The sequence below is a fragment of the Rhopalosiphum padi genome, chromosome 1, assembly GCF_020882245.1.
Source record: "Rhopalosiphum padi isolate XX-2018 chromosome 1, ASM2088224v1, whole genome shotgun sequence".
In the NCBI taxonomy this organism is placed as follows: Eukaryota; Metazoa; Arthropoda; class Insecta; order Hemiptera; family Aphididae; genus Rhopalosiphum; species Rhopalosiphum padi.
Genome location: NC_083597.1, coordinates 38,910,257 through 38,925,323, shown reverse-complemented (window position 1 = coordinate 38,925,323; position 15,067 = coordinate 38,910,257). Strand labels below are relative to the sequence as shown.

Sequence of the window (15,067 nt, the reverse complement as noted above, 5' to 3'; positions counted from 1 at the left end):
AAATGTAAAATGCATAGCAAAGATGTCACATATCCAAAAAATGATGTTTTAAGTAATAATATAAATAATAAATATATTTTATTTAATAACACAAAATATTAATCAATATATCAAATAACAAACGATTAAATGGGTATACTTAGTTACTTATGTATATATATATATATATATATATATATATTAGAATTTATTAATTTACAACTCGCAGGTGTCTGGTTTAAATTAAACACTGGAAAGTTTATTATCAAACTTACTAGTAGCTGTACAATATAACATTTTATACCACGTGAAAACCATTTAATAAATTTCCATTTATTTCACCCACTCACTATTGAATAGATTACAAGTAGCCTACACCATAATTGTTTGAATGACTACACAATTACCTTTTATTCGGAGAATAAAACATTAATCCATCTCTTTCACTTCATTCCTTAACATTGAATAAGTGGTATACTAACAACGGGATTTTAACTTAAATTAGAAAATTAATATTTTGTTCTTGTACATAAAATATTGTACGAAGATTAATTATGTAGTTACAAATTAAATAAGAAAAATATTTATTGTTCGTCAGTTAATATCGATAAATAGTTTTATAACATAATATTCTTTATACATTTAGTTATTTACCTAACTATTTTATTTAAAAATCCCGAGCGTTTAGTTTATATATCATTAAAAATAAACCTTTAAAGCAAGCTACTAATAGAAAATATATTTTAAGGCCGCTAATAAAAGCATGACATGTTAAACACCTTAAGTTTAACTACGTCAGTCGCAAGACGCTGTCAAATTCTCGTTGATTCGTTTTCTCTATAATTAATAATTTTGCAGCACTATTTATTTACTCGAATTTGATTATGAACGTATTACAGTGTTAGCATAATATGTGTCTATTATATTTTTTAAAACATTTTTATGTTATACCGAAAATATTTCTAACTAGGTACATACAGTAGACTTATACAAAATAAGCGTGAATCACTCCGGTTTCTAAATCTAGTTAGATATCATAATTATCCTAGCAATATTATATCATTTTGAATGTAAATGAGCATTAAACTGTATAAATCTGAAACCATAAAAATCTCAGTGACGAATAATTTCAATTTAAATATAGATACATAATATTATACTATTGAATTATCAAAATAAATACTTATCGGTTTTAATAATATTGTACTAAAGTACTATGTAACAAAATCATTAATTATTATTGCAAATGTTGTCACTTACACAATTACGCCCAAAAATTGCCCACTATTATAGTAGTTACTATAGTTATGAATTCGGTAGTTATATCAGTTTTCAAGTGCTTACGTTTATAAAATATATTGTATTAAGTTTATTATTTTTATTTAAAAAAAATACATTTATATAGATTGTAGATTTTTTGTGAGCATGTCATTAAAAAATACCTTAAAAATAAAACATGGGTATTATAATATTATACTCGTATAATAATATTATAGTATCCCTTGTTATTCAAAATGTTGAAAAACGCCTTATTAACAGTTAATATAGGCAACAAAAGCTGCATCTTTGCACATGTGATGTTTTTTACAAAATATGTAGATAATAATTAATTATTATTATAAGTTAGATCATTATTTAATAGGTTATTTTTTAATTGCTTAACTTAAGCGTTGGATATCAGAATATTGATAAATGATAATAAAAACAAAAATAGGTATACGATGTCGAATCCTTGCATAATATACACTAACATACAGCACTATTATAAGTGTGTACCATCAGTAGTTTAGGTAAACTTCGTGTCTTTCAGTCTTTGTTTATTGACTTTTCGGTATTTTATGTATGTATCTGAATTCTAATTTTCATAATTACAAATTATTTATTCTAAATGGTAGGTAAATCGTAAATGAAATTAGTTGGTTTCTTGAGTTTCTTCACTACCCACTATATTGATTTCTCATTCACAATAATAAATAATAATGTATACTAACCTAAATAGCTAAGTATAACTTATTAATAATAACCTTTTTGGATCTAATTTCCTATCGGTTTTTAACAAAATTCCAAAATAAACAAACGATATTATAGTGTATCTATTCAAGCGAACATCCATTTTTAATTGAATAAAAAAAATCATTTTGACAGTTTCTAAATAAGTTTTTATAATATTTATGTTTTTTAAATGCAATACATTAGTATGCTCCATAACTAGTGATTAAATTGTCCAATTTATTGCTATTACAAAATATAATATTATAAGAATTTTCTTAACCGTACAATTATACTTGAACATATACATACTTATAAAATATTTAAATATAATTAGAAGACATTAAATCAACGCCAACGACCATACCACGTTGAATACACCAGTTCTCGTCCGATCACTGAAGTTAAGCAACGTCGGGCGTAGTTAGTACTTGGATGGGTGACCGCTTGGGAACACTACGTGCCGTTGGCATATTTCTTTTATTATTAAATTTCTTTAATAATTAAAAATAATATTTTTAATATTTTACATTTTTAAAAAGCGTAACCAAGGACACAATAAATATATATTATGAACTAATTTTTCATTTTATAAAATAACAAAAAAAAAAAACACGAACGTAGTAATAGATACATATAATATATAATCTATATTATAGAGATTATAAGGTTTAATATAAAAACGAACGCTATGGCTGATGCTGCTGCAGAAGTAACTCTTATATTTAGTTACTTCATATACAATTTATATTCCTAAGATTTAGAGATTTAAATATAATAATTTTATTTTAGAACGTAAGAGCCGAAGTTGAGAACCCAAAACAAATTACATCGGAACGCCTTGGAAACTATTTGATTGATGGATGTCAAAATAATAAAACAGATAAACTAAAGTCAGAATTAATACCAGAAAACTTACCCAGAATAAAACTAGCTGGAGTGAAGTCAAACTTATACAATCCAGTTCAAAGTACATTTCGAAGGCGTGATATTGAAAATTTACAAGGAAAACTTAGTGATGAATATTCGGGATGTACATTACCGCCAGGATTAGGTACCTATAAACTATATTTATAAAATGAATATTATTTAACTTATACGAAGGATATTTTTTCCGAAGGTGGTAGGACACACATATAAAGTCCATCACATTCAGTAACATGCTATTAAAGTAGGTAAAATATACTCATAGGCGCTGGATTTTCAATAGATGGTCAATCAAAAATGTAACAAAGTATTTAAAAACAAACTGTATACATTTTTTACAAACATTTTTCACCGTTATAATTTACCAGTTAAAAATAAACTTAAATGTTTTATATGTTTCGAAAATAAAAACTATAATATTAGGTCAGTAATTTATATTTATAGGTATAATAAAATGTATTTGTCTATATTTCAATCAAATACTATTTCAAACATACTTATTTAAATATTATATACATAAAAGAAAATTTTTATTATTAAAAATTTACAATAGGTATTTGGTGTTGTAAAAAGGAAACAAACTTTATAGGTAAGTGCTAACTGCTCAATCCCCAGAGTTGCCACATATTAGGCGCCTATGTTCACTACAACTATATTATTATTATACTTAATGTAGGTATAAATTATATACATATAATTTTTATAAAAAATTTTGTATTTATTTTTTTTTAATATTGTAATAATTTTAAATTAATTATTAAATGTTTTTAGTTACATTGCCAAATTATAATGACCACAAATTTGATCCACCACAGATAGTTTGTCCGGGATATGATATTTTACCCTTGCCACTAAATGCAGAATACCAAAAAAAAACTACTGATGAATTGTCATTTTTGAAACATAAAGATATGTCTGATTTGTGGAAGAAATTTATAGACAACGTACCAATGTCCAAGACCAGAATGAATCATATTCCTAAAAATAAGTATAAAAATTATTGTTCTTTAATTAAAATTTAAAAAAAATGTAATAACTAATGTGAAACCAATTAAAAAAAAATAGCTAGGATAAGTACAATAAGTTTAAAGAAAAATTAACTGTTATTTTTTTTCAAGGTAGACAGTAGGTACTGCTCTGTACTCTGTTATACAATTAGATGTCTAATGGGTCACTAGCTATTACGTGTATGTTAAATTTGAATTCAAATATTCAATGATATATTATCATTGTATACAAAAAAACGATTCTGAGTGGAGACGGTCAGCCTAAATAATTAAGTTTATTTCATAATATGTTTTTTAGTATAGCTATTAGTTATTTATATTTTATTTTACTTTTGGTAATTAAGTAATTTGATAAATTTTTTTCTGAAAATATTGCATTTATTATATTATTAGTATTTAGTTATTATAATAATATATATCTATACTATATTATATCTCAACCATACAACTCAAACTGTAATAAACTAATAACACCTTTCTGTAAATACAGTAAAATAGTAAAAATAGATTCATAGTATAAATAGATAATGATATCTTAAAAAAATCAAAAATGTCATTGCGTCTAGTAAAAGTCATTATAATATAATATACGTAAAAGTTTCTTAATTCCCCCGAAAAAATGTTTTTAAATAAAACAAAATAATAATATCGATATAATTATCTAATAAGTAATTTTGTCTAAATTAAAACTTAAAATGTATATTAAAAAAAATTACCCTTAAAATATATTAATTACATTTTCAAAACTTAGATAAAAAGAAAAATTCTTATGAATTTCTAACTACAATAAAGTTTTGATGAACTTTGTTGAAAATCTAATTTAAAATTAATGTGTATAAAAAAAATGTGCCAATGTATTTTCAATCATTTTTTATAGGTAGTTATCAGAACAACTTGTGTGGGATCTTGTATTAAATTATTAAGAATTTTGATCTGACGAATATTTTTTATAGAAAAAAATGAGAAAATTGAAAATTTACCAAGTCTGCTACAATAACTCTAAAATAATAAAAATAAAAATTTTATCATATAATGAAAATGAATTTTTTATATACATATATATTATATACATTGAAAATGTTCATAATTTTACTTTTACATAAGACATAACTATATTAGCAAATTTTCATGATTTTTATGAATTTTGTCAGTTTTCTTTAACTTTAATTAAATATTTATAAAAAAATGTTGTAACTAAAGATTTTCAATACATTTTAATTGAGAATCAACAACTTATGAGGAGCTCTGTATTAAATTTATTAAAAAAAAAAACTAAAAAATTCTAAAATTTCTTATGCCTATTATTCTATAAATAACTCAAAAACGTAATATAATATAAACATTTGGTGAAAATTTCAAGTATCTATGGTTATTCGTTCTTGAGCAATACCAAAAAAACAAAATTGATTTTGTTAAAAATTGGATTTACGTAAAATTCCGTTAATTTTTGTTAATTTTTTGATGCGCGTGGGTGTGTGTTTTCGGATTATGAAAATATTTATTGATCATTTTTTATTTATCTAAACTCTTTAAAGTACAAACTAGATCCAATTTTCTACTAAAAACTACTTCCATTTTTGAAAATCTAAGCATTTTGTCGATTACTTATCGTGTACATAAAAATATACAATAATATAAAATAAAAACACACATCATTATACAACCAATACATTCATCGCTCCGCTCAAAATTTAATAGTGCGAGAAACTCATATGCCTATAGTGAACCTATTTGGTTATGCTCATACATCCAATTATTATTTTTTTTTGTAATTTAAGTACCTATATACTTTAAATAATAATAATATTGTGACATTATGACTGATTATGTTATGATATATTTATAATCGACAACCATAACAATTTAAACATACTTAGTCCTATGTAGTAAGTAAAATGGTTTTGGTACAAACAATAATTAGGTATCTATACATACATTTTTTTTCATAACAATAAACTAAAATTTCCGTAAAAAAATAAGTAGAAGTAAATAAAATATATTAATAGATGTGTTTTTATTTATTTTAGAGATTTTCGTTTTCATAACTATGTGGTGAAATACATGAAAAAAGACTAAGTGACGAAAAAAGCCAAGAAATTTCCATTTGAAGAAATAATCGTTATACGAAACCAAAAAATATATTTACTGTGATTTTATGCGCTATCTATTAAACACAACATGCATAATTTCTGTTATTTTATCCGATCGTCTACAGATGGTGCATGTTAATTTATTACAACACGACTTGGTATATTATGACTACAAAATATAAAATTAGTACTTTTTTTTAACTTTAGCTTACTGTACAACCTATATTTAACCTATGATCTTATAATAGCTTATATGTATTTTGTTTTTACAAAATACAATACAATTTTTTATTTTCTTATTAAAAATGATTTAGCCAATTGTCACGATTTATTTTAAAATCCAATGAGTCAAAGTACGTAAATTGCAATATAAGTTTTTCTATATAATAATACTGTACTATATTTAGGTCACCGGTGAAACACGGGAAATAGGACATGAAAAAATAGATATTGTTATAATGCAAAAAATACATGAGTCCATAGTAGGTAGTTTGCGGGATTTTATCGACTAATGTTAAATAAACATCATTTTAGAATAATAAATAAAAATAATTCGTAAATTCCCAATTTTGGTTCGGATAAAATAAACACGGAATATTCTAAATATATATACCGTCTTGGCTCTTTTTTTCTGATTTTAAGCCGTTGCATAAATGGGAACCGGGTGAATATTACTTCTCCCCCTGTAACATGGTGTATTTAAATAAATAATATACAATTTAGTTACCTTCAATTTGAGGACTTATATTTTGTATACATTTCCTATTACAAGTCCTGAATTTCTCAATCTGACATGGAAGCCCAACGATCTAGGAAGGCGACTCATTCGTTCCGACAAGTTTTCGTGATCGCCATCTCGCCTGCATTTTGCCAGATAATGAAGTAGGTAATTACTAATTGATGAGTATAAAGTCTACAAAAATCGAAAGTTTGATTTTCTGCTATAAATATATGATAATAACTATGATTATTTACTAGGTATGAGAAGATAAATGATAAAATAAAGTAAATACCGCCTTATAGTTGATAACATTTAAATAATATAATAATATACCTAGGTAAATATTGACGCTCTCAAGTAACGGTTTTATATAATGCATAGAGGTCGTAGAATAAAGATTCTTTACTCTTCATATAATATAATGTTATTGGTAATTGTTATCACACTCGTGTAACAACTTAGGGGAGGAAGTTAGGCGTTGAGGAAAGTGGAGCTCAGAGGATACATACATCCCCCCACTCTTAAGACAAAAACTTCTGTTTGAAACTTTCAGTGACGTGTGTTGTATGCAGATTATACCACAGATCATAGTTGAACATAATGTAAGATTTAATTATTTTTAAGTCAAACAAAAATTTTACTATTGTTTTATTTTAAAATATATATTTACTAATGCACATAATAAATTGTACAATATTTAATTTCAGTTAATTACATACTTACAACATATTAATTATTAATCATATACTTCGAGATTTTTAGCCTGTTGTTAAATTATATTTATTTTTAATTTGTCTATACTATACAGTGTGATTCAAATAATATATTGATAAATTAATTCTAAATACTGATTTAGCATATTTTAGTATTATTATGGATCATATTTTCAAATACTTAGATCTTGTGTGTCATTTAAAGAGCATTATTCTGTAGTGATACCAGCTTCTTTTTTAAATGATTTTTTTTTTAAATATATTGATGATTCCTGATTGAAATTTAACTTTATATACTAAAGATAATAATAGTTAATAGTTTTGGATGATTTTGGGGATATTATTATTTGAAAATTATAATAATTATTAATATTACAGTGAGTTCCGCTTAATGTGATCAGTGATCACATTGGTTCAGATTTTATCTTGATTCTAATAACCGGTTGATTCCATAAAACATTTTTTTTTTATCGATGAGTTTATATTTATATGTATGTTTAAAATTAGATTAAAATTAAATTAAATTAAAATAAAGTAAAAAACTATCTATTTTTGATTGTACTTGAGAATCTAGTAATTTAATTTCAGTTAATATAATATATACATGGTGTTAATTATTTAAAAATAAATAAATAATAATGTATGTACATATTGTACCTATAACTTTTGGAACAACTTTTAGTGAAAGTTTGAAATACCATTAAAACGATAAGAAAGTTCATAAAAATGATTCAATTACCTGGTACTTGGTGATTCGAATAAAAGGTTAATTTAACATTAGTAACATAAGAACTAGTTTGGGATTTTCAATTTTGATTCCAATAAACGGTTGATTCTATAAACCAGTTATCACGTTCAGTGGAACTCAATGTAATTTTAAATTTTGATTTAGGTATATCAACATTTCAATAAAAGTCATCTGCTTAATAATGCTAAACAACAACAAAATTGGTTCTTATAAGAAATAAAGCAATTTACAAGTATCGCCACATTCTTCAAATTGTATAAAAAATTAAAACATTTTTATGTGTGGTCTTCAAAGTAAACTTAAAAATATAAATAAATTATACATTTATAATCAATGACAAAATCAGAGTGCGCTTGACAAGCGCCGCTGGTGTACAGTTAAGTTTTACTCATTTTCAGACACAACTATACATAATTTGATTACAATACGATCGCTTTATTTTTATTTTTGTATAATTTTGTCATAATAAAACTGCTAGAACTGCATTCACAAACACTGACAATAATTGTTCAGTCGAGAGATTAATAAAATCCGATAAAATGAACGTAAATTATTACGCAATGACAATTATTGGTATTATATAATGTAAAACTAATATTAAAATTAAATTAGTCATAGCCTGAAGTTGGATATATATTAATATATTATATTTCAGTATTCATACGGTGATATCATTACGCTTATTTTATTTTTAAAATGATGAATGTTTATATTTGGTTAATAGTGTAATTTTTTAGAATAAGTACATTTATACAATAATAATACATTAAATTTGATATGTTTGTATTATTTTTGCAATTTTACCAAGATGTTTAGGTAGGGTTTTGGAAACGATCCATCAAATTGTGTGTATTTTTGTGACTAATGTCATATAGTGTAAATTTTTTTTAGAATACCCGTGTTCCTAATGCTAAGATTGTTGTACATATTTGAACAAATTTTCATGATTTTAATTGCTATTCATAAAAATATGACAACATATCAATTAACAAAGTCTGCACTCGCAGACTCAGCTCCCCCCCCCCTATTTTAGTTAATATTAAATATTAATTGTTTTATTACCTACTTGCATGACTTAAGTATTTATACTTTTGACTTTGCCCCCCTCCCCCGGTTTATATTTCAGCGGGCGCCCTTGTAAATTAATTTGTTAATTATATTTAAAATGTTTTAATTAATCTGCTAATATAAAAAACGAGTATAAGTATGTTCGTTAAATGTTGATATCTAGATACATAACAATATAAATAGCCAGATAGATACCAATAGAAAATGGCAATTAGTGCAAAAAAATCTCCAATTTTTTTTTTGCTCAAAAGCTATAGAATAATTTAGAACTTTTTACGATCCAAAGCATTATAATATGTATAAGCAATAAGCGTATTTACGATTTTTAGTTTTATAGAAAATATAAATGTAATGAATGCCTATGATAAATAATAGTGTAGAATTTGAACGGATAATTATACGGCATGCTGTTGTTTAAAGTAATATTAATTTAGTGTAGGATATTTTTTAAAATTTAAAAAGATTATAAGAATATGTAATTTTCTTTACAGTATGTACCTATAACTATGATATGTACCTATATTATAAACTTCACAAAAATAATAATGAATAAACGAAATTAATTATTAATAAAAGGTATGAATTATTCATTTCCGAACCAAAAAGTTCGTGACTTAAAATTGAATTTGAAAACTTTTCAGTAAAATTGATATTTACCATGTTTAAATCTAAATAGGGGCGTTACCGATTTCAACCAAAATGTACCCTTCCCTTTTCGGCCGCTATCACTATCCGGCCAAAACTTATCGTTTACTTTTCGTCCAGCTCAGTTTTCTTTAAAATTGACCGTTTTATTAACTTTACTAACTTTATATGATTGTATCTAAAAATGTAATTTTTTTATAAAAATTATTATCTACGACTTTATTGAATAATTAATAAAATAAAATAATTGTCAATAAAATGTTATAATAAATTATATTAGTCGAATAAAAATTAATATAGTCTACAATCCACTATTTTAGTGTTAGGCCGAACAATTTCGATAGATTTGTGAATTGCTATCTCAAAATTACCATGACCCATTTTGAAGAATATTGTATACTCAATTTATTTAACAAATTAATTATTTCATGAAAAGTATAATATAGTATAAACATAGTTTCATAACTTTTGTTTAGTAATAAGCAAAATATAATGTGTATTTTAAGTATATGAGTGGTAAAATTAAACTTACATTTAAAAGTAAAGACTATAAAAATAGTAAAATGTATCAAACAAAAATTAATTTTTAATTTAACAAAGGTGTTAATAATATATGTTAAATCATATGTTCAGTAGTTATAATTGTAAGTTTTAAAGAAAACTGTAATGGCCGATAAAGGAACTTATAACTGCTGGCCGAAAAGGGGGCCGCCCGTAACGTCATTACGAAATTTACAAAATAATAAAATAGTGTTAAAGTAAATATAATATTGAATTTATATTTTTAACACATGCTAAATATGTTTTGTAACCTAAACTAACCTAATCTTAATAATATTGAGTCAAAATTATGTATTTGTTTATTTAAATAAATATTTAAAAAATAAAAACCTTAGGGTTGCACAGGACAATCTAAAGTGAATCCGCCAGATGTAAATGTGATTAATGATTATCGAGGAAATTATTTTATATTATATTTGGATTATTTATATTATTACAAATTATTTTTTCATATTATTTAAAAATAGGGCCAAGGGGTTCCACAAAACATAAACTATTTCTCAAAGGTGGTCGTAAATGTTTGGGAACCGCTGCATTAGAGTACCTATATAAAAACTGTTAACAATTCTAGTGTATATGATTTACTATAGAATTATTTTTTCTTACATAAAGTATAAAACTGTAAATTATATAACTTTGATTGTTTTGCTATTATGAAAATAAATTGTATGTTTAGACTTATAGGTTGAAGGTTCAAGCCTATGCTTATCCGATTTCTTATGGAGTATAGTATTTTATCTTGTAATATTAAAATATTTCACAATTTTTTGTAAATTTTCACTACTCATTAGTCAAACTTCGAGAGGAATTTTTACAATTTTATTGTTTTGTTTTTTTTTATTGAATTTTTAATAATTAAATAATGAAACCAAACTATAAAAACTATACGTCTATAATACAACTATATAAATTGTATTAACATTAAAAATAATCACAATATTTTTTTTAAAGATAAATTATTGGAAGTCCTTGAAAATAAGTAGAAAAAATATGCATAAATATTATATAGATATCATCATGATTTTTAAAAAGCAATAAATCACTTTCAAAGTTTCAAATAAAATCTCATGTAACAAATATTCAAATATAAAACATACATTTAAAAACCATTCTAAAACTTTATGTGTTCTTAATTACAATTTTAAAATTTAAAGCTTAAAATATTCTACTTAAAAATTATAAATAATAAAAATCATGATAACTTTATAGTTAAAAATATTATTTTATAACTTAAAAATAATTAAATTTTTTTGTATGCTAGAATGCTAATTCTTTATAAAAATCTTAAAATAGATCAAATAAGTCATGTATACATGCTGTTCAATGTTGCATGTTACTGTATGAAAGATGTTAAACGCAATCGAATAAAAATAAAAGAATAAAAGATAAACAACAAAAAAAGTTAGACATGGTTTATACATGAAAGTAGGTCATTGTTTTGGTACCTTCAGGATTAATACAAATATATTCCCAAAGACGAATTACCAGTTAAGTATAAATCGTTTTAATTTAATATTAATAATTAATAAATCATAAATATAACTTTTACAATCAAATATTAATTATACCATGTATATTGTATATAATACATAAATATATACTGAATAATTCACCAAACATGATCGCCTCCTTTATCTTCAATAATCTAGTTATTCAAAATTTGATTGAGTGTATTTTAAAATTCTTTAAAGAGTATCCTATGGAAGTACAAACTTCTGTTTCTTAAAAGAGAATCCATTTTTTACTGTAAATTATATAACCGAAAAATATTTTGAAAATTTTGACATATCAAACTCAATAATAGAACGAGTAATCTTTTAGTTATTAAACTCCATATTCCAAGGATAATAGGTCTATATTATGATAATGAATTTAATAAAAAATATAAATCTATATCAATCAATATATTATATAAATTGTAAAAATGGTCCTAATCAAATCAATTTAAGACGCAAAGTTATATGTATTTTATATTTAAGTAAAATTATATTTAATTAGATACATCAACATTTAGAAAAAACTAAGCATTTATAGGGTTCTTATTTGAAAAACGTTACAGGACACTCCTGATAGAAATTACAGTATAATATAGTGTTAATAACTACGTCTACCTCAGAACAAGTCAATATTATAGACGTCTAGCTATACAGTGTCTAATATTTATACCTATTTCTTAGTTTACAGTGAGTTTTTAAGCACGTAAATACTCAAATAGTCAAAATTAATACATAAATATGACCCACTTCCCTTAAGTCCGTTATATTTTATAATGCTTTGTTGATCATAGTATTAGTTCTTATAGTCCCTATCTACTTTTTTTAGACTGTTAATAAGTTTAAAACATTTCATATGAAATCACTTTAATCTTTATATTGTAAGTAATATATATATTTTTAATTCCTTGTAAGCTGCAGTATTATACTTGACAAATCTCCCTAAATAACAATAAAAAAATTCTATTTAAACCCCTTTTTCGAATGCGATAATTATTGAATTGAATATTTAAAACAAAACACATCACTAATAATGTAACAATATGATGTATCAACTTATACTTATTTATTTATATTACGAAAACAAAATTGTCGATATTCTTTTATAAAAACCCCTGTGTTAATATAACTATATAAGGTTATTATTAAAATATGAAATTAATATTTTAAAAAGTAATTGATTAAAAAATGCCTATGGGAAAAACCAAGTAAGTAAGTAAGTAAGTATTATAAGTAAGTATAAGTAAGATAATTTAAAATATTATTTACAATAGGCTAGAAAATATATAATTATTCCGATAAAAATAATAATAGATCGAAATTAAATGAAAGTATCTTAAGTCAACATAATATAGTATTATAGTACATTCTGCACGCAAGTTGTTGTTTTAATAAAAAAAAATATTTGATTTGCCAAATGGGCGTGTTGAGAAGTAACCACTCTCCAGAGCATCGGCTGTTACTATACAGAGGGGGAAGACGGACGTTCTAAGTTCCCGAAATAATTTTGTTACGAACCACTCGGTTGGGTTCGTGTTACGACGAACCTTTTATAGACACCACCCAGTTGACTCAGAAAACCCCTACCCCACTCTATTCTGATGGGTCCCATAACACCTTTATGCTGGCGCTACTCCAGGGAAAATGCGGTAGTTCTTTAAATCCGATCCAAGATAAAATACCTATGTAAATTAATTTTTTTTTTTTAACAAAACCGAAAAAATATTCGCGTATTAAGTAAAAATTCAACAAAAAAAAATTCTAAATAATATATTTTACACATATATAGTCATTTAACGAACCATATTAAAATATATATATTACGTTCCATATTATATTATAGCTCATTATTATAGTTGATCGGGTCATAATATTGTATAGTACCTATACTCATATCAACCATGTAAATATCAATAATGTAACTGCATCTTGCGTTACTCCCAAGCAGACACTGATACCTTATGTCATCAAGCAAAATGTATAAATATACTAATGTCCCATGTTATCCCGCGACCGTTGCACGGCGTTTCAGCGAATATTTCAACGCCTACGAGGTCCACCGAGCCAGATTAGGCCCTTTGCGCCCCACTCCGTTCTATTTCTAGAGATGACAATACTGAGCTGCCGTGTGTAGTGGACCCGTTTCAATATTTCAGGAATTCGTTATGATTATCCTGTTTATTTTTAACAGTCGTATCGATTTGTTTTTTCGTGTAGTTGGAATATTTATGTTTATTCTTTTATAATTCTAAAAAAACACAATATGATAAAACTGTTATTTTCATTTCCAGTAACCCGACGCCAGTGAAATAGAACTTTTAATTTACACGGCTTTTTTTTTATACTATAATACATTATAAATCCATTAAACGATATTGGGACTATGCGAAAATACATAGGATATATCTCTGTGTGAAAAACAATATATGTAGGAAACGTAATAGATAATCAATAATTAATTTTGATAGTTAAATCTAATAAAAGTTTACTATCTTTAAAACTTTTGAAGCCAAGATCTACTAATAACTTTTTTAACTGGAATACTTCGTTCAAAATTAAGTTTTATTCGTAAAATAGACAATATAATAGTATAGAATTAATAATATTCAAGCATTTAAAATATCCAGAATGTATCACTATAGTTTTCCCCATGAATACATTTCATATTAATATATTTAAAAAATCAATTTAAGTTTTTTTTTATTATTTAAAATAAAGTAAGTATAAGCACTTAAAAATTTAAAATAAATCGATCTTTAGGACTATTTATAATTATAATTTGATTTATAAAAAGCTCATTATTAATTTCTATAAAATATTCATATAATTTTGTAAGATTTAAAGTATAATGCATAACATATAAATATGTATGTGCATGAGAGAATAAAATAAAACATAATATGTTGTAAACAGAATATAATATACAAGACCTGCACAAAATGACAGGTGGTAGGTTTAGGGACAACAGGATAAGCACGTTGTGTAACAACTTATTTATTATACTTTTACAATCTAATCAGGTAAATTTGTTTGCAATATTTAAACTGAAAATATAAAATTGGTTGAACCAACTTAAGAATCTTTTGTTAACATGAATAATGATTGTTTTCAAGTTGAACATTAAAT

General features: G+C 24.4%; 1 protein-coding gene and 1 non-coding gene across 2 annotated transcripts; both read left to right on the top strand.

The window, feature by feature from the left end:
- Positions 1-2,321: 2,321 nt before the first annotated feature.
- Positions 2,322-2,440, top strand: LOC132918746 (5S ribosomal RNA). Its single transcript, XR_009660544.1, has one exon. It is a non-coding gene; the product is annotated as a 5S ribosomal RNA (ribosomal RNA).
- Positions 2,441-2,659: 219 nt separating this feature from the next.
- Positions 2,660-5,978, top strand: LOC132925691 (uncharacterized). Its single transcript, XM_060990064.1, has 4 exons — positions 2,660-2,680; positions 2,761-3,022; positions 3,667-3,883; positions 5,930-5,978. Exons 1-4 carry the CDS (start codon positions 2,660-2,662, stop codon positions 5,976-5,978), a joined length of 549 nt encoding a protein of 182 aa, XP_060846047.1.
- The last annotated feature ends 9,089 nt before the right edge of the window (positions 5,979-15,067 follow it).